Source organism: Stenella coeruleoalba (assembly GCF_951394435.1).
Source record: "Stenella coeruleoalba genome assembly, chromosome: 2".
NCBI lineage: Eukaryota > Metazoa > Chordata > Mammalia > Artiodactyla > Delphinidae > Stenella > Stenella coeruleoalba.
In genome coordinates, this window is record NC_137147.1 from 178,618,240 (window position 1) to 178,638,116 (window position 19,877).

The window sequence follows — 19,877 nt, forward strand, 5'->3', positions numbered from 1 at the left end:
ACTCTTATTTACTTTGTTTTGCTCCCTGTTTGTTGCTGTGGAAGAGGTTCTCTTAATTATAGTCGTCATTTTTTTAAAGTATGTACTAATTGTTATACGAAGGACAAGGGGAAGCGTGGGCTTAGTTGCAGACCTGTGTTTCAAGTCATACAGAAAGGAGCCATTTCTTCATAGCATTTCATAGCTGTTTTCAAGGGAGAGTGTTTACATGTAAGACTTAACACCATTTGAAATGATCAGCTAGTATATTGGATATTCTCATCTTCTGAGCAAAAGAAGGAACATGTCCATTTGTATCAATAAAATCTGTCAATGGAATATGGGGGCATTTTAAAAAATATATCTTTATTGGAGTATAATTGTTTCACAATGTTGTGTTAGTTGCTGCTGTATAACAAAGTGAATCTGCTATATGCATACGTATATCCCCATATCCCCTCCCTCTTGCGTCTCCTCCCCACCCTCCCTATCCCACCCCTCTAGGTGGTCACAGAGCACCGAGCTGATCCCCCTGTGCTATGCGGCTGCTTCCCACTAGCTATCTATTTTCCGTTTGGTAGTGTATATATGTCCATGCCACTCTCTCACTTCGTCCCAGCTTACCCTTCCCCCTCCCTGTGTCCTCAAGTCCATTCTCTACGTCTGCGTCTTTATTCCTGCCCTGGCATATTTTGAATATATCAAACATATGAATGTCATCTCTAGTAAAGTTGTAAATTACTATAATATTTTAATAAGGTTATTTTTCTTATTCATGAATATTACAAGATGTTCCGTAGGACAAAAATGTGATCTGTTCAGTTAAAAAAAAAAAAAAATGAAAGAAAAGTCTTGTTTTTTTAAGAGAAATATGATTGCTAAACAATAATATGGCTTACACTTTAATTCTAGATGATCTTATGTTTTAAAATTAGCATTGGGCTTCAAAAATTTTATGATCGTGTAGGAAATCTCTATTTTTATGTTCTTAGAAAAATCTTCGTTAAGGGCATGACTCTTCTCAACTGTTTCTCGCTTAATAATTTTACGCTATGAACTGTGTAAGCATTTCTTTTCTTGACAGTTCACTGATCTGTGTTCCTTCAGTACAAGGTCCACATCAAAGTAAAATGAACCACAAAGACGTCTAAAACTAATTGAAGGGAAAAAGAAAGCAAATGCTTGGTGGGAGAGAATGTAATACTCCAGGGATTGTGAACTATTGACATTTCTTATTCACAGGAATCTAGATTGATAGTATGAGTTTAGATTTCCCACGTAGTTCTTAAGAAAGATTCCCTTATACTGCTCTGTGGAAGGTGAGGGCTTTGCGTTCATCATATTCATCCTAGAATGTCTGTCTGCTTAGCCTGTTAACTCTGACAACGGCCATTATCTTTTTCTTTGCCCAAAGGCATGATTATGAAATATTACAAGCATAGCTGTATTCCTAGGATAAGCAATAAATCTTTCTAGGTGCTGGTCAAACTCTTAAGGATTCTGGTTAATATTTTGGTTATTGATATTTATTAATACCAGCAAGCGGCTGGTAAGCTGGAATTCCATTACAGTGGAATTTATGTTTCTTTAAAAAAAGAAAATGGAATAGGCCTCAATGAGATGAGTGCCGCTGGACGCATTCCCCGGTATCTGTGACAGTCAGTTGCCTTATCTTTGCGATTGAAGGAATAATGATATGAGGCCTCTTGACCTCAAGGATCGAATCTAATATATGTGAAAACCTTGAAAATAGTAAAGCACAAACTTCCTGCCTGGAGATCTGACCTCTCTTGGGAACAGTTCCCTCCATAAAGTCCCATGAGAACTTCCATTGTGCCTGGTCCCAACCCCCAATTCACCCTCCGTCCCTTCTATCCCTCTACCAGTTCGCTCAGTCTTTGAAAAGTCCCAAAAGCTGTTGAAAGGGTCCTAAGGAGAGAAGAATGGCGGCCACGACGAGACGGTTGTAATGGGGCCTGAGGGTGGACTGAACAGTATAACAGGGTAGTCAGCTGTGTTGGGGGCAACCGAGGCCACAGAGGATTAAGGCTGAAAAGAAAGCCAGAGTCATTCTGTTTATTTGTATTTTGCTGACGCTGTTAATGTTTAGTCATTTGTTTTGCAATTAGGGCCCCAGGGAGGAGGGGACCATCTTTAGAACTGTCTCAAGACACAATGGGGCCAAAGGCCCAAGAGCAGAGGAACGGGGTACTTAACAAGAAGTGAGGGAGAGCAAAGAGCAGGAACTGGCTTCTTTGAATGTGAACATAGGTTAGTTATCTGCATATTCTACACAGGGATTGGGAGAGCTCAGAGAGTGAAAATATAACACGACTGTTAGAACCACACGTGCTTTCTTTTTGCAGAAGTCACTTCTGAAGGGAAGATATTACAGTGTTTCACGGTGCTTAACGTAATACTTCTAACACCTCATGGTATTTGAACTTTCCTGATGTGGCGAGTCTGGATAAGGAGCTTTACCTTTTGTAAATCTGACTTCTAGCTCTTCATTTCTAGGTATGAATCTACTTAGAAAAGTCATTAGGTTAAGAAAAAAAAAGAAAAGTTTTAAAAAACTGGGGTTTTCACATGTCACTCACCATTTGGCATTAATTTTACATACGATCTGTTCTTGGGATGATAAGTGATATCACACGAATGAGTAGAACACTGGGATAAATGTAGCCTTGATTTTATTTCTTTTTATACTACAGCAGAGCCTCCACTCAAGCCAAGAGCTCTAGTTATAATCAAAGAAGTATCTGGTGCAAACCCAGCTACCGAGGCTCCCAGAGTCTGATCTGATTTTTTCTCTCTTCTGTGGTGTCTGAATTAACTAACTCACAGGTAAATTATGAAAAAGCAAAACAAAACAACCACCTTTCTGGAAGGTTTTCACAAGGTCCTTCCTGATCCTCAAATGAAATTCCTAGTTAATGCAAACAACAGATACAAAACTTGTAAACCTCAAAAAGTAATTATTTTTTTTATTCTGAGTAGCACTTTTTTCAATTTGTGATTGTGCAGGCATGTCCACTCTGAAAGACGGGATGAGGTAGTCACCTGCCTGCCCCTATAGGTAGGCAGCGTGGATGGGGCAGTTGTAAGTGCACATTAACAGAGGTGTGTGACAGGTATGTGGCTATGGGAGACCACGGTTAACAATTCTTGGTAAAGTTCCAAACAAAAGCCAGTCTTCCATCGATTTACACAGTACTTTCATCTGTAGAAAATTCAGTATATTTAACAACTGTACAGAACTTCGTGCCTATATGCAAAATAGAGTTAGATTCTAGGTTCAGGTCACTTTATAAACAGATTTTTCACGTACCTGAACTCCAGCAGGACTGGCAAAGGGCACGAGGGATGTATACCCATTTTATTATTACACAGGACTATTGTGCCCAGTGCAGGGCATTTATATTCTTGGCCACTGTCCACAAACAGCCTGTAATGTCCCTCAATTGTTGAGACAACCAAACATGCTGCAACAGATTTCTGGAACGTTCTTTTTGGAATGACCCATCTAGACTCTAATCTCCACTGAGTGCAGGCACCATGTTCGCCTTGAACTGTAGAAGCCGTGACATCTAGCAGATGTTGTATATGATAGCAGTGCAGGACAAATATTGCAGGCAGGAATGAGTGAAAGAGTGGTTGGATGGATAAATGAAAGGGAAAACGTGCAAACAGGGAAATGCATTCATCCATTCAACTAATAAATGTTTACTGAGCAACTCATATATGGGCCAGGTGCTGTTCTAGGACCTAGGAACACAGCGGTTAATGAGACAAATGCCCTGCTCTAATGAACTTGCTCTGTCTCCATATATGGAACTCCTTTATGACTGCAGTACACCTAGATATCCTGTATGACTGTAATTTGGGTGCGTCCAGTTTTCTCTAATTCAGAATGCTGACTATACACAGTTAAGTCAATTGAGGGAAGAAAGCTGGGTAGGGGATAAAAGGCAGTGGAAGGAAGTCAGGTTGGGGACAGAATTGTGAATATGGTGCTTGAGAAACAATCTAATAAAATGAGAGCCTGAAAATCACTTAGTTATCAAGGACCAAAGCATTTAAATCCAGAAAACGCTGTTACTGCTCTCATATATGTACAATAATAGAAGTGCTTTCAGTGCCTCTTTTCCCCTGCACGATACCTTTTACATAGTCAGTGTGTTAGACGCAGTGGACGTGCCTCCTTGAAATTAGGTTAAGTTGTAAACCTGAGTGTTAAAAGGCATCCATTTGGGCATTTTAGTTTCACATTTATATAGTATTTGCTTTGACTCACCACTGTCCTCTGGTGAAGCAGTCACTCAGCAAGGTGGCAGTCAGTCTGGGAGCCAAAAGGTACTGAGGGAGGTTGGCAATAGCTGAATGCGACTGTTAGAAGTTGAATGTTCTTGCTTGCAATTCTGGAAACTTCAGTGGGAGATGTTAGGTCAGCTTTAATATACTGTATGCCCTAAAGGAACTGAAAGAAAAAAAAATGACACAACTGAAAAGAAACATTTTGGGGGTCTTAATAACCCCTTAAAACTCTGGCTGCCGTTCCTTTCCTCACTTGTGGATTGTTTTAGACCTATTTTGCTGGAACCACCTACAACTGAAATTGCCAGAGCCCTTTAAGAAGCCCCCCTGCCCCCACTGAAGGGTAGATGTCAGTTTCAAATGATTGGAATTGACAAGTCACGTTCCCCTTAAACTGGCATATCTCTTGGCTACAGCTCTTGAATTTTCAATATTATTCCCTGAATTCTTCTGATGCTGAGATTGACTTTTATGCTTCCTGCCATTGTGAGTGGCACTGAAGAGCCCAGGGTTGTAAATTTGATTCTCCAGCACAAACGGCAAACTAAAGTCTTCTGTATTCAAAGTGAGCCATCAGTACCAGAACAGGATCTTACGCTGGGGGTAGCAACATCGCGGGAGCGTGAAGCTGTGCAGTGCGTTGCAGGATGGACGCTCAGCAAAGATGTATTACTTTAATAAGTGGATGATGAGTCAACATTGGAAGGATAAGAGAATGAAAACTGAAATGTCTTTGATGTCAGTTCTCCAAACAACCTCAGAAACAGGTGGTATTTTTTTCTCCGTTGTATCAAGAAGGAAACTGAGGCTTAAAGAGTTTGGTTTTTTATTTTTTATGTTATTTTTTTATTTTTATTGCAGTACGCGGGCCTCTCACTGTTGTGGCCTCTCCCGTTGCGGAGCACAGACTCCGGACACGCAGGCTCAGCGGCCATGGCTCACGGGCCCAGCCGCTCTGCGGCATGTGGGATCTTCCCGGACTGGGACACGAACCCATGTCCCCTGCATCGGCAGGCGGACTCTCAACCACTGTGCCACCACCGAAGCCCCCAGGTTCTGTTTTTTCTTGCCTCCTTCTCTGGGAATAACTTCTCCCTCGTGGCTGGCTTTTCCCGCCATCTACTAACTGTGAGTGTTCCCAGAAGTTTCATCTTAAACTCACTATTCTTTTATCTGCTGTGGGAACCTGTCTTGTGGAGTTCTCATCTACTCCCTGGATTCGGCCATCACCTTTACATAGCCTGCCTTTAATAGAACTTAAAAACAATAAATCGGTCATATAAGTGCGATGGCTTGTTATACGTCTCTCCATGGTTGCTCCATGTTAGCGTGTTTGAGGTAAAATTCTTAATTGTTCTTTCCCAATAGGCTCCACTGAGTGCAGGAAGGGTACACTCAGGAATCATCCCAAACTGACTCCGTATTATTATATTATTATTATTACTACATGTTTACCCAGGACTAGGTCAGTTTCATTAACAAAGAATGATCGGTTTGTCTGATGGTGGTTCACCTAATGATTTAAGCCTCTTTTTAAGAAGTGTTGTTTCTGTATCCATCCAGGTACCCTCTTCTTTTCAGCCATCTTTTGCGCTTGGAAGGACGTAAACTTGTTTGTTAAAAAAAAAAAATCAACTTAATTTGTGTTTCAGTAAAATACTGATCCAATTAGCACTGTGGGTATTTTTGTTTTGAATAACTCCTTAAAAGATGTTTATCTGAAGACCTTTTCTTCCAGATGTTTTGTTAGTAGCAATAAATACTTGTAAAATTCATAAAACGTTGACTAGTTTTATCTAATTATTCCTTTACACTCTGTGATGACAATTTTCTCGTTTTTTTTTTTTTCCCCTAAGTGATTATATGAAGACTCTATTCTAGTCATTTTAAAGATTTAACACGGAAGTAGCCTTAAGGGAATTGATTAAAAACAATTTTTTTTAGTTGAGATATATTTGACGCATAACCTTACATTAGTTTCAGGCGTACAGCATAACGATTACATATGTATATACTGTGAAATGACCTCCAAGGTAAGTCTAGTTGACACCCATCATCACACATAGTAACAATTTCTTTTTCCTTGCCGTGAGAACTTTTAAGATATACTCTCTCAATAAATGGGCGAAGACATGGGTGAAGGGGGTCAAAAGGTCCAAACTTCCAGTTATAAAATATCTAAGTCCTGGGGTTGTAATGTACAGTATGGTGACTAGAGTTAAAAATAACTGCATTGTATATTTGAAAATTGCTAAGAGAATGATCTTAAAATTCTTGAAATAAAAAAAGCAAAAATAATAACCTGTGAGGTAGTAGATTTTAAAGTCCACAAAAAATAAAGTCCATACATATATACACTACCAAATGTAAAATAGATAGCTAGTGGGAAGCAGCCACATAGCACAGGGAGATCAGCTCGGTGCTTTGTGACCACCTAGAGGGGTGGGATAGGGAGGGCGGGAGGGAGGGAGATGCAAGAGGGAGGAGATATGCGGATAGATGTATACGTATAGCTGATTCACTTTGTTATACAGCAGAAACTAACACAACATTGCAAAGCAATTATAATTAAGAAATAAAGTCCATAAAAATATTTCTATAGCATAGGATTGCTAAATGTTGCTAAAATACGGCTAATGAGAATAGAATCTTCGGTGAACCCTTCATTAAGTGAGTTCATAAACTAGCTGCTGATTGGTTTTGCCAGTGAGGAAAAGGCTGCTGGTCTGAGTTCACTGCCCGTCCCCTTTCTTGTTCACATTCACACATTGCTCCTTTCCCCCATCTGGTTTCTGACACATCTCAGAGTCTCCTCCCTGGCCTTTCTGCTTCGTGGGCCATTTTTCCTGGAAACAGCAGAATAGATTTCCTAAGTAAAGATTCTAATGTCTCAACCCCCTGTTTTAAAATCATGGACGGCTCCTTATTGTTTATAGGATAAATTTCAAGCTTAGGGTGGCACTCTGGGCTCTCGCCAGGAGGGGCGGCTCAGGCTTTTCAGATGTAATGTCTGTGGTTCCTATACAGACTTTAACTGATTGACTGTTTGATTGAATGATTGGCTACTACCCAGCAAGTCTATTCACTTAACAATATCTTGTACCGATTACCCTAGCTTTCTCCCTAGGTCTGGCTCAAATTCTATTCCTTCTTGGGATCTTCTCTGTTCGCCATGGAGGCCCATCCTATGATGCTGAGTTCTATTTACTGTTTGTCTCGCTAGTCATTTGCCTGCATGTTTCCCTCTCGGGTTGTCAAAGAGTGTGTATTCTCTGAAGGCTACTGAATACTACTAGTACTGAGCCTGAGACTACTAACTAGTAAGTACTAGTCATATAGTGTTTAAGAGCATGCTTTCATAAAAGATATAACTAGACAGGCAGCATGATACGGTAGCTCAAATATTTGAGCTAGGAAGTCTGAACTCACATCCTTGCTTAATGTACTCCAAGAACCTGTATGCAACTTTGGCTACGATATCTAAAACCTCTGAACATCAATTCCTTTTTTTGTAGAATAATAAGGATAATAATACCAAATGAGTACGTTTGGTTTAAGAACAAGGAAACAGTTTGGAGGAAGTATTATACAAGCTCCTTCACAAGCCGCTGTATAGTGTTAATACTGGCAGTATTTTTGTTAATGCTATTTGAAATCAAGTGGCCTTCAGTGCAGTTTATTCTTCTGGTCTCTCTCCTCTTTCTGCCTCCTCAGCCTAATGTTTTCTCCCCTGCCTGCTCTAATACTGTTGCCTGTGACCTGCCTCTTTTCCCCAAGTGTGTCTACCTACTTTCGTCTCCTTGCTTTCTCTCTCTCTTTCTTCTTTCCCAGTTTTCCTTTCTGTCAAATCTCATTTCCCATGCAGTATTTCTTTCTTCTTCTTCTTTAGCTTTCTTTCTTGCTGTTATGTAATAATAGGGTTTAAAACTGACCGGAGATTAAAGAATTCCCATAAAATCCGGAAGTCTTTACAGTTTTATCGCATGTGTGTGTGTGGGGGTGTGTGTTTGGCAATGACCTTTTATTTTTATTTATTATTTTTTTACATTCTTTTTTTATATTTTCCATTATGGTTTATCATAGGATAATAGTTCTGAATATAGTTCAGAACTGAATATAGTTCTCTGTGCTCTACAGTAGGACCTTGCTGCTTATCCGTTCTGTATGTAATAGGTTATATCTGCCAACCCCAAACTCCCACTCCGTCTATATTGTTTTTTTACGGTAGCATTTTAGGCAAGTGCTTTTTTATTTGTATGCACAGAATTTTGGAAGGTTAGAGGTAGCCGGAGGGGGATAAACTCAAATCCAATCTACTTGGTTTAGGGTTGAAAGCAAATGTCCGGAGTTAAGTGACTTGCCCTGGATCTCAAAGTTAATTACCGATCGTGTTGATAGTTAAGACTGTTTTGGGAGTTCGGCCCACGCTTGTTTCTTTTCACTTTTGCTAGCCACTGTATTGTGCTTCCCATCCTAGAGTTTATTAAGGACATTATCTAGGGGTTAGTTTGTTCCCAGCAGGCAGTCTAGCTGATTGGCTTTGGAGAAGATACTTAACCTCCCTGTCCTTGAGTTCCTCGTCAGAGGACCATCTCCTCTTCAAGGCATCTTTATAATTCTCAAACTTCTTTCATCATATTTAACAACTCTCTGATGGCCAATTATTTACTAGTACAGGGTGAGTTGGATTCTTACACGTGGTTTGCTTTTGTGTTTCTTTCAATGCCACCCAAGATTGAACTTCTTTTGCGACATCACTGTATTTCAGTCTGTACAACCAATTAAGCTTGTCCAGTATTTGGTTAAATTATTTCTAATTAAAACGTGACAGCTTCCTTGGCAGAAATCCTGTCCTTGTACTACAAGGGTGCTTGGCAAGATGTGTGTTACTATTTTTCAAAAGCCTGTAGGAAAATGAAATGTTTTGTTGAAATGTTTTCTTTGGATCATAAAGCTGAGACAGAACAGGGTGACATTTGTATCATACCTGAAAGGGGACAAAGGAGTCACTTTCTTCTTTGTTTGAGGACCAGTGAGTGTAGTATTAATCATTCATGGGGTTCTTTGTAAGCCTTCCCACACAAATTATTCACAGTTTGAAGCAAATGCAGATGAAGAAAGAAAAGAAATGTATACAAGTATCTTTGTGGAGATAAGAATGTGTTAGATAATTTGGTTTGTGCGGGATATAAAATCCAGTAAGTTACTAAGTCCTTTCATTTTACCCAAACTAACACTCAAATTTCCTTTAAATTCCTAGAAACTCTTTCTACTTCTTTTTTGTGTGTGTGGTTTCTTTTTTTTTTTTTTTTGCGGTGCGCGGCCTCTCCCGCCGCTGAGCACAGGCTCCGGACGCGCGGGCTCAGCGGCCATGGCTCACGGGCCCAGCCGCTCCGCAGCACGTGGGCTCCTCCTGGACCCGGGCACGAACCCGCGCCCCCCGCACCAGCAAGCGGACCCCCAACCACTGCGCCACCAGGGAAACCCTTTCTACTTCTTTTAATAAATGAGAAATTAATCTTGCTCAGTACATTCTTACTGTAATGTTTTATAATTATTATAATGTTGGCTAGCCCTCCATTGAATACTGGGTCATGTGATCAAGCCACTTAACAGAAATATGAATGAATGTCCCCTGGCCCAGCAGTATTTTTGGTCTGTTTGCTTTTAGGAATCAGTGGATATATTACATCAGAAACTGAATTGTTTGGTTGTGGAATTTTCACTCGGTTTGCCAGACCATCATTTCCCGAAGTGCTTGCAAATAGTCATTTTTTGCCTTTTGGTGTCTGAGAGCCTATTTGAAGAGCATTGCCAAGCACGGGAAACTAATAGCACTGTATTCCTGCTGTGGAAACAGTATCACTGTGACAATCCACCCGAGCTTCCTATAAAAGGGCTTCTTTGTGGCCACGGTGTGTATGAAACGCGCACCATGATGGCAGTGAGCATTCTGAAGTGGTAAGAAACTCTTTTCCGGCTCATTGACGTCTAGCATTTTTCATCAGTTTTTTTAATCGTTTCAGAATTTGTTTTTAAACTTTCCTCCCAAGTGCTTGGTGTCACTAACAGTAATATAAAACAAATAGCCTGTTTCTGAGGGACTAGCACAAATGTTGAAACAGTTCAGAACAAAGTTTGAAAGTAACGAACATACTTTGTAATTTTATTATCTGTTGTACTTGAGCTTGTTTTTGTACCTGAACTTGGATTTGAAATACTTATCAATATCGTTATCACATCTTTTTTTTTTTTTTTTTGCGGTACGCGGGCCTCTCACTGTTGTGGCCTCTCCTGTTGCGGAGCAACAGGCTCCGGACGCGCAGGCTCAGCGGCCATCGCTCACGGGCCCAGCCACTCTGTGGCATGGGGGATCTTCCCGGACCGGGGTACGAACCCGTGTCCCCTGCATCGGCAGGCGGACTCTCAACCGCTGCGCTACCAGGGAAGCCCAATATCTTATCACATCTTTTAAAAAGGTTTTTTCAAAAGTCCTTATAAGGCAATTTAGATTCTTTTAAAAAGGAAATTGATTCCCTGGTGAAATTGTATCTATTAAACATAATTGAAAGTAATCGAATTGAGAATCTTTATATGTGGTAAAACTTTCTTTGGATCATTTATTTTTTTAATTTTTATTTTATGTTGGAGTATAGTTGACTTACAATATTGTGTTAGTTTTGTGTGTACAGCAAAGTGACTCAGTTATACATATATTATATATCTATTCTTTTACAGATTCTTTTCCATTAAAGGTTATTGTAAGGTATTGAGTAGAGTTCCCTGTGCTATACAGTAGGTACTTGTTGGTTATCAGTTTTACATATTGTAGTGTGTATATGTTAATCCCAAACTCCTAATTTATCCCTCCCACCCCACTTTTTCCTGTTAGGAACTCTAAGTTTTGTATGTCTGTGAGTCTGTTTCTGTGTTAAAATAAGTTCACTTGTATCATTTTTTTAGATTTCTTTGGATCGTTTATAAAGAGTAAACTGATTCCTTAATATCTTGATGAATTCAGATGATAATTTGATCTAATTTTAGAAAGACGTATAAGCTCAAAGTTAAGAATACCGCAGTTTAACTGTCAAGAAATAACCCTGTATGAAAAAATGAATTTTGGCTTTCCGGTCACTGTCCAAATTCCCTGTTAGGTGTGTGTAGGAGCACAACAGAGGGAGGTGATTTCACTTCTTGTCAGATAGGGAGGAGGGAAGAAATTTCCCGAAAAGCAACTGAACTCTAAACATAGCAAGTTGAAATCACACACTTTCCTATTTCATGGGATTTCCTCCTTTCATCCCTCGGAATAGGATTCTTAACGATAGATAGCATTTCAGAATGAGAGTTGAGGGTTTTTGTTAGAAATTTCAAAATGGTCTTTTCTGACATGACCATTACTTTATTTTTTTTATTTTTTTTTATTTTTGGTACGCGGACCTCTCAGTGTTGTGGCCTCTCCCGTTGCGGAGCACAGGCTCCGCATGCGCAGGCTCAGCGGCCATGGCTCACGGGCCCAGCTGCTCCGCGGCATGTGGGATCCTCCCAGACAGGGGCACGAACCCGTGTCCCCTGCATCGGCAGGCGGACCCCCAACCACTGTGCCACCAGGGAAGCCCTGGCCATTACTTTTAATAATAAAAAAATTATGTATAGCGCATTATAAATTATAATACATAATAAATTATTATAAATAAGAAAAGTTATTTTTGTCTCTTGTTCTTTGCTCTCAAGTCACCATCCTAATAAGCAAGTTTTTTTTTTTAAAGACTGGGGTATGGCTTCATTCGAATACTCCCAGGAATTCAAAGTGGTTGCAAAGTTAAAAATTTTCAGAATGACACGTGTGAAACTCCTACTAAATAAATAATGCAGAACTGCGTCCAGTATTGAAGGGTCACTTTCCACTGTTTCCGTCTTCATTGCACGTGGCTCAGGCAGAATTTTCAAGCTACCTAAGTGTTGCACGCAAGCATGTGCTGTCAAACAGGAAACGTATCTTGAGGAACGATGGTAACATTTTAAAGAAAGCATTCCTGAAAAGGAGTTCCGGGTTTTCATTATTCATTTAACAAATGAATGCAGAAGTTATTTCCTAGAATACACCCCAAAGAGTATTTTAGGAACATAAACATTCATGAATTACCCACCATGTGTTTAAAATACACACCTGTTGTATGTGATTATGCACAGATGCCAGTTTTTTCATGAATAATTTGCATCATTTTTTACATAATTTAAGAAACCGTATGCTCTGCACTGAAGATAAAAACATTTAATGTATGCAATCACGTTGAACAGTTACAGCATGAGTCACTCTTTTTTTTTTAAAATGCTGCTCTAAATGTGACAACAGAGACTTAAAGGATATAATGCTCATTTGAAGTATGCTATTAATTTAAAGTCACTGTAAATTCATTACTTTAAGCTCCTTTGGTTATTGAGACCAAATTTGGAACATTTCTTGTGTTAAGTATTGAAATGTTTTTAAAAATATGAAAACTAGATCAGAATATTCTTTGACTACTTAGATTTGAGTGTGTTTGTTCTGCAAGATGAGACCTACATAACTTATTTCAAAAATGGACCCTGGTAATTTTTCTAGGTTTTATAATTTGCCAGAACTGGTCAATTTTACTGAAGTCATAAAGAACAGTTATATGCATTAAAAAAATAAATTATTTTCCATTTATTTTAATTCCGAAGTCCTTCTGCTTTTCTCCCTGTGAGTCAAATATGCTGCCTGTGCCGCTAATATGGTTTTTTGCAGATGAGTCATTACTATTGAACATGTTCTGTGCTTTGTATTGTATAGGTAGCAGTAGTCTAAACTTTGATATTTTTAATGCATCCATATCAGAATTTTTATTTTTGTGAGAAAGTGATATTACCATTTTCCTTTAAGACCATGATATGGTGTTTTTTAAAAATTTTATTTTATATTGGAGTATAGTTTATTTACAATGTTATGTTAGTTTCAGGTATACAACAAAGTGATTCAGTTACATATATGCATATATCTATTCTTTTTCAGGTTCTTTTCCCATATAGGTTATTACAGAATACTGAGTAGAGTTCCCTGTGCTATACAGTAGGCCCTTGTCGATTATCTGTTTTATATATAATAGTGTGTATATGTCAATCCCAACCTCCCAAATGTGGTTTTATTTTTAATAAGAACCATATGTTAATAAGAAATATCTTAAGATGCTGCATTTGAGAGGACCACCTGATTTAGGAAGGTATATTTCCTTGTCGTGTCTTGGTAGAGGTTGGAACTGGGGCCACTAGTGGAAGCTGGAGGAAGGGGGAAGGTGTGTCACTTTTCAGTTTAGAAAATAATAAGTGAACCCACTAAGAAATGAGCCACCAACTTCCCATTTCTAGGAAGTATTGTATCCTGCTTTTGTCATGCTCTAGCCAGTGCTGTTCAATAAAACTTTTCCTGATGATGGAAATTCTCTATACTGATGCCGTCCAATATGGCAGCCACTAGCCACGCGGGGCTGTTGAGCAGCTGAAATGTGGCAGCTGAAGAACTGAACTTTAAGTAAATCTAAATGGCTTCTACTAGACTCTTTTCTTCTCCGAGTGTGCTCCGTGGACCAATTTTCAGCATCACCTCAGAGCTTGTTAAAAATGCAGAATCTCAGGCCCTACCCCAGACGTACTGAAACAGAATCCACATTTTAGCAAGATTCGCCGGGCGACTCATAAGCGCGTTATCATTTAGCAGAGCTGGTCTAAAAGGCATCCTTACACAGACTGGATGGTTAGATGCCATGAGCGTTCCAAGTTCTTCAGGTCTATAATGCTTTCATTTCGGAGAAGTTAATTACTGGCATTCAAAGAGAGGTTAAGAGTATAGACTTTGAGGTTAGACAAGAAGATGAAACCCAGCTATGCCACTTGTTGGCTTTAAGTGACTTTGGGTAAATCAACCTGTAGGAGGCTCAGCTCCCCTTCTGTAAGAATGGGATGCTCATGAAATGGTACCTGTCTGGCTGCCAGGAAGATGAACTGACTTAATGTTTGCAAAGTGTTTACACACAGAGTAAACCCTCAGTAAAGGATGGTTTTAACTCGTCTTGTTGTTAATGCATATTACATAACATTGTGCCTTTCAAAGTAAGGCAGGCAGGCTAAACTTAGCAGGCTTAGATGATTGGGTATGTTGTTCTTCCAAATCTAAATTGACGCAAAGTCTCAAATGGAGGTTACCTGTCTTAAAGAAAAGAGGGTCTGAAGTCTTCTGGTGTGATTTTTTTTTGCATATTATATATTTAGGATTAAAGTGAGAACTAAATGGGTGTTGAATTTTGTCAAAAGCTTTTTCTGCATCTATTGAGACGATCGTATGATTTTTCTCCTTCAGTTTGTTAACAGGGTTTATCACACTGATTGATTTGCATACACTGAAGAATCCTTGCATCCCTGGGTTAAGGCAGAATGGGCATCATCAAAAAATCTACAAACAATAAATGCTGGAGAGGGTGTGGAGAAAAGGGAACCCTCTTGCACTGTTGGTGGGAATGGAAATGGATACAGCCACTATGGAGAAGAGTATGGAGGTTCCTCAAAAAACTAAAAATAGAACTACCCTACGACCCAGCAATCCCACTACTGGGCATATACCCTGAGAAAACCATAATTCAAAAAGAGTCGTGTACCACAATGCTCATTGCAGCTCTATTTACAATAGCCAGGACATGGAAGCAACCTAAGTGCCCATCATCGGATGAATGCATAAAGAAGATGTGGCACATATATACAATGGAATATTACTCAGCCATAAAAAGAAACGGAATTGAGTTATTTGTAGTGAGGTGGATGGACCTAGAGTCTGTCCTACAGAGTGAAGTAAGTCAGAAAGAGAAAAACAAATACCATATGCTAACACATTTATATGGAATCTAAAAAAAAAATTGGTTCTGATGAACCTAGAGGCAGGACAGGAATAAAGATGCAGACGTAGAGAATGGACTTGAGGACACGGGGAGGGGGAAGGGTAAGCTGGGACGAAGTGAGAGAGTGGCATGGACACATATACACTACCAAATGTAAAACAGACAGCTAGTGGGAAGCAGCCGCATAGCACAGGGAGATCAGCTCAGTGCTTTGTGACCACCTAGAGGGGTGGGATAGGGAGGGTGGGAGGGAGACGCAAGTGGGAGGAGATATGGGGATATAGGTATACGTATAGCTGATTCACATTGTTGTACAGCAGAAACTAACACACCATTGTAAAGCAATTATACTCCAATAAAGATGTTAATAAAGAAAGAAAGAAAGAAAGTGAGAAATAATGACTCAGCCTCTTTGAACTATCAAAGGGTGCTTAAACGGGAGACCAGAACGTAGCAGCCTCTTCTCGGTTCCTTTAAAATTCCTCTTTGCTTTCCCCTCCTAGAGTTTATGGAGTCCCCCAAACAGCCAGTAAATGTCTTAAAAATTCTGCCCCCCTGTGTAACTCATGGTTGGGGCCACAGCAAAGTGAAGTTCTGCCCTCCTGCTTGGAAAATGTGGAAGGATGTATCTGGCAGGCCTTCTTTGGAATATAGCCAGAATTTCCTTTTCAGCAAATTCTATTTTAAAAAGAATGAACCCAGGGTGAGCTCAAGCTATTAGTCACACGTTTTCATCTCTATTAAACAGAGCTTCATCAGGGAGCTAGTCTGAGTGAGGGTGGGAGTAGTCTGCTAGTTAAAAATAAAAGCTCATACTTATTTAAAATTCCCATCATTCTTTTGGCACTAAAAAAGTCATCCATGCTTATCGAATATAATTTTCAAAGTACTTTCTATAATTTAACCGTTCTCTCGTTGCACGTTTAGGTTGCTTTGCACACACATACACGGGTACGTATATGTACACACATGCGTGTGTGTGTGTGTATCATCCCATGGTGAACATTCTCGTATATAACTATTTTCTCTGCATCTTTATTTCCTTCACGTAGATTCTAAAAAACAGATTTACTGAATATGTACTTTTAGAAGAGGAGTATGTCTTTCCAAACTGCTTTTCAGAAATGTTGCACTAATTTAGATGTCCGCCAGCAGTGTTTGAGTTCATGTCACTGTAATATTGACTATCATTGTCATTTTATTTTTTTAATTTTTATTGGAGTATAGTTGATTTACAGTGTTGTGTTTCTGCTGTACAGCAAAGTGAAACAGTTATATATACACATATATCCACTCTTTTCTTATTCTTTTTCCATATAGGTCATTGCAGAGTATTGAGTAGAGTTCCCTGTGCTATACAGTAGGTCCTTATTAGTTATCTGTTTTATATACAGTAGTGTGTATATGTCAATCCCAATCTCCCAATTTATCCCTCCCCTCTTTTTCCCCCCGATAACCATTAGTTTGTTCTTTTACATCTGTGGCTCTCTTTCTGTTTTGTAAATAAGTTCATTTGTACCATATTTTTAGATTCCACACATAAGCTATATCATATGATATTCGTCTTTCTGTGTCTGACTTACATCACTCAGTATGACAATCTCTAGGTCCATCCACGTTGCTGCAAATGACATTATTTCATTCTTTTTTATGGCTGAGTAATTTTCCATTGTATATATGTACCACATCTTCTTTATCAGACTATCATTTTTAAAAAGGTTAATTTGAAGCAATGGAATAATATTCATACATAAAAAAGGAAATCGCTAAGTAAAATACGTCAGACAAAGAAAGACAAATGACCTCACTTACATGTGGAGTCTTAAAAAAACAAAAAACTGGACTCATAGTTAGAGAGTACAGATTGGTAGTTGCCAGAGGCAGGGTGGGGGTGGGGTGCAGGCGTGGGATGGGGTGTGAAATGAGTGAAGGTGGTCCAAAGGTACACACTTCCAGTTAGAACATAAATAAGTCCTGCGGGTATAGTGTACAGCATAGAGACTCTAGTTCACAATACTTTATTGTCTGTTTGAAACTGGCTAAGAGAGTAGATCTGAAAAGTTCTCATCGCAAGAAAAAAATTGTAACAACGTGCGGTGATGGATGTTAATTAAACTCACAGTAGATATGTATATGAGATCATTATGTGGTACATTTACAATAAATACGATCTTACATGTCAATTATGTATCAATTTTTAAATAGATTGATGAAAGCGTGGTGGTTGAAGTGGACTCTGGAGCCATCTGGCCTGAGTTCAGACCCTGGCTCTGTCACTTACGAGCTGTGTGACATTTCAGGCACACTCACTCGACCTGTAAAACAGGGACAGTCGTAGTACCTCCCTGATGGGTTGTTGTGAGGATGAAGGTAGTTAATCAACGTGTAAACCACGTAGGCAGTAATTTTGCACGCGGCAGGTGTTACATGTTGGCTGCTATGATCGTAATCCCGGTCATCAGGGGCATGTACGGTCAGAAGGCCTACCTGACATCGTAGGAGTGTTGCCTTTTTTTTTTTTGATTTTGATTTATTGGACTGAAGTTGATTTACAATGTTGTGTCAGGTGTACAGCAAAGTGATTCAGTTATACATATATCCATTCTTTTTCAGATTCTTTTCCCATTTAGGTTATTATAGAATACTGAGCAGAGTTCCCTGTGCTATAAAATAGGTCCTTGTTGGTTATCTGTTTTAAATAGAGTAGTGTGTATGTGTCAGTGCCAATCTCCCAATTTATCCCTCCCCCCCGAGGACTGTTATCTTTTTTTTAAATTTATTTTTATTGAAGTATAGTTGATTTACAATGTTGTGTTAATTTCTGCTGTACAGCAAAGTGACCCAGTTATACATATATATACATTCTTTTTCATATTCTTTTCCATTATGGTTTATCACAGGATATTGAATATAGTTTGCTGTGCTATACAGGAGGACCTTGTTGTTTATGCATCCTATATATACCAATTTGCATCTGCTAATCTCACACTCCCAGGAGTGTTGCCTTTTCCATGACTGCACACCACGCAGCGGGCGGGTAGGGTTGGGGGGGAGGGGGGTGTCTCCTAATGGGCTGAGAACTTTTGCTTTTACCCACCCTATGACGCATGAACCAGAAAGAAACTTCGTTAAATGAAAAGTTTCCCAATTCTGACTTGGTTCTGTGCAACTGACTTCAGAACTTCTGAGTCCCTCAGTGCTCCCGAGACACCATACTTTGCTGTTATGATTCCCGAGGGAAGGAACCTACCCACGGGACCTCCAGCATCCTCTGCTACAGCCATCTCTTTCTTGGGAGCCGTTGAGCGCCCTCTTAACAGGGCCACCATCAGTCCAAATTGTGTGCAGCTCTCCCTGGAGGTTTTCACTGTGGATGGTGCAGGAAGCACCCTAGAGCCACTGGTTTGGTTTGGGGGAGGAGGAAGGGAAGGGGGAGGGGGAGGACGGGGAGAAAGACAGTTGCTATTTTTTGTTTTGTTTTGTTTTTTTGCACGGTACACGGGCCTCTCACTGCTGTGGCCTCTCCCATTGCGGAGCACAGGCTCCGGACGCCCAGGCTCGGCGGCCATGGCTCACGGGCTCAGCCGCTCCGCGGCATGTGGGATCTTCCCGGACCGGGGCACAAACCCGTGTCCCCCGCATCGGCAGGCGGACTCTCAACCACTGCGCCACCAGGGAAGCCCTGCTGCTATTATTAATGGAATGTTTATTTATAAGGCGTTGATTTACGTGATTTCCATATATTAATTATTCAAAACAATTCTTTTTACCATCCACAATTTACAGATGAGGAAACCGAGTTTGGAGAGTTTAAACAGGTGCCCAAGATGACATAGCTAGTAAGAGGTAGAACCGGAATTCAAGCTTGAGTCAACCTGATGGCAAAATCCAAGCCCTCCATTGCTCTGTGCGGCTCCTCTCGTGGTTTCTCCATTTGCTTTCTTAAGCCTTTGGGGTTAGCCGATATGCTCCTTCAGATTCTTCCTTTTTGAAGAAAGTTTGTTTTGTTATATAATAGTTAAGGTGTTAGAATTGTTAAGCCAGTCGGTCTGTGATTTCCTTTGGGGGAAGTGTTTATCCCATAGAGCTCTAAGAAGTCCATGTGTCATTGGTACACACTCACATTGGTGTTCTCTCCAAGATGACACTGGTGTTCAACCCTGAGAGGAATAGAAGTGACTGTAAAAACTAAATAAATAATAATAATAAGTAGCCTCCCTCCTTCCCTACCCCCATTTTCATCTTAATGCCTGCATTGATTTAGAGAAAAAACAAATAATTACAGGTACATCAGGGTGAGTTATGACTCAGGATCGACAGAACGACAGAGGAAAAGGAAACTATATAGAGACACAAAACATAAAGTCATGTTTCAGAAGACATTAAAAGAGATGCAGAGATCACCCAGAATGCCTTACTAATAAGCAGGGCAGTTGATGAATGAGAAAGACTTGAGCACGCGATGTTATCTCAGGTTTCCAGAAGGTAGAGAGGGCTTAGGGGAAGGTCCATGGCTAAGAGACGCCAGGTAGAACTGGGGGGTAGGGGGCAGACAGAGTCACAAGATCACCCTTAACTGAGGGGTTAATCCTGAATCAATAAGGAAGGGAGGTGTCTCCTTGGTTTGGAGTGAAGGAGAATGGGGTGGCTTGAGAGAGAAAACTGAGGCCATAT

The 19,877-nt window shown here is 40.0% G+C and overlaps 1 protein-coding gene across 9 annotated transcripts in view; it reads left to right on the forward strand.

The window, feature by feature from the left end:
- The window catches only part of CACNB2 (calcium voltage-gated channel auxiliary subunit beta 2), a 401,769-nt gene that overhangs the window by 222,164 nt on the left and 159,728 nt on the right, over positions 1–19,877 (forward strand). Inside the window, exon 1 of one of the 9 annotated variants that reach the window (XM_079914394.1) lies at positions 4,523–5,424. The exons of the other annotated variants lie outside the window; for them this stretch is intronic. Coding sequence (XP_079770520.1) covers positions 5,230–5,424 — 195 coding nt within the window. The 5' untranslated portion in view covers positions 4,523–5,229. Of the gene's footprint in view, positions 1–4,522; positions 5,425–19,877 lie in introns of those variants that run through there. 9 annotated transcript variants of the gene reach the window in all.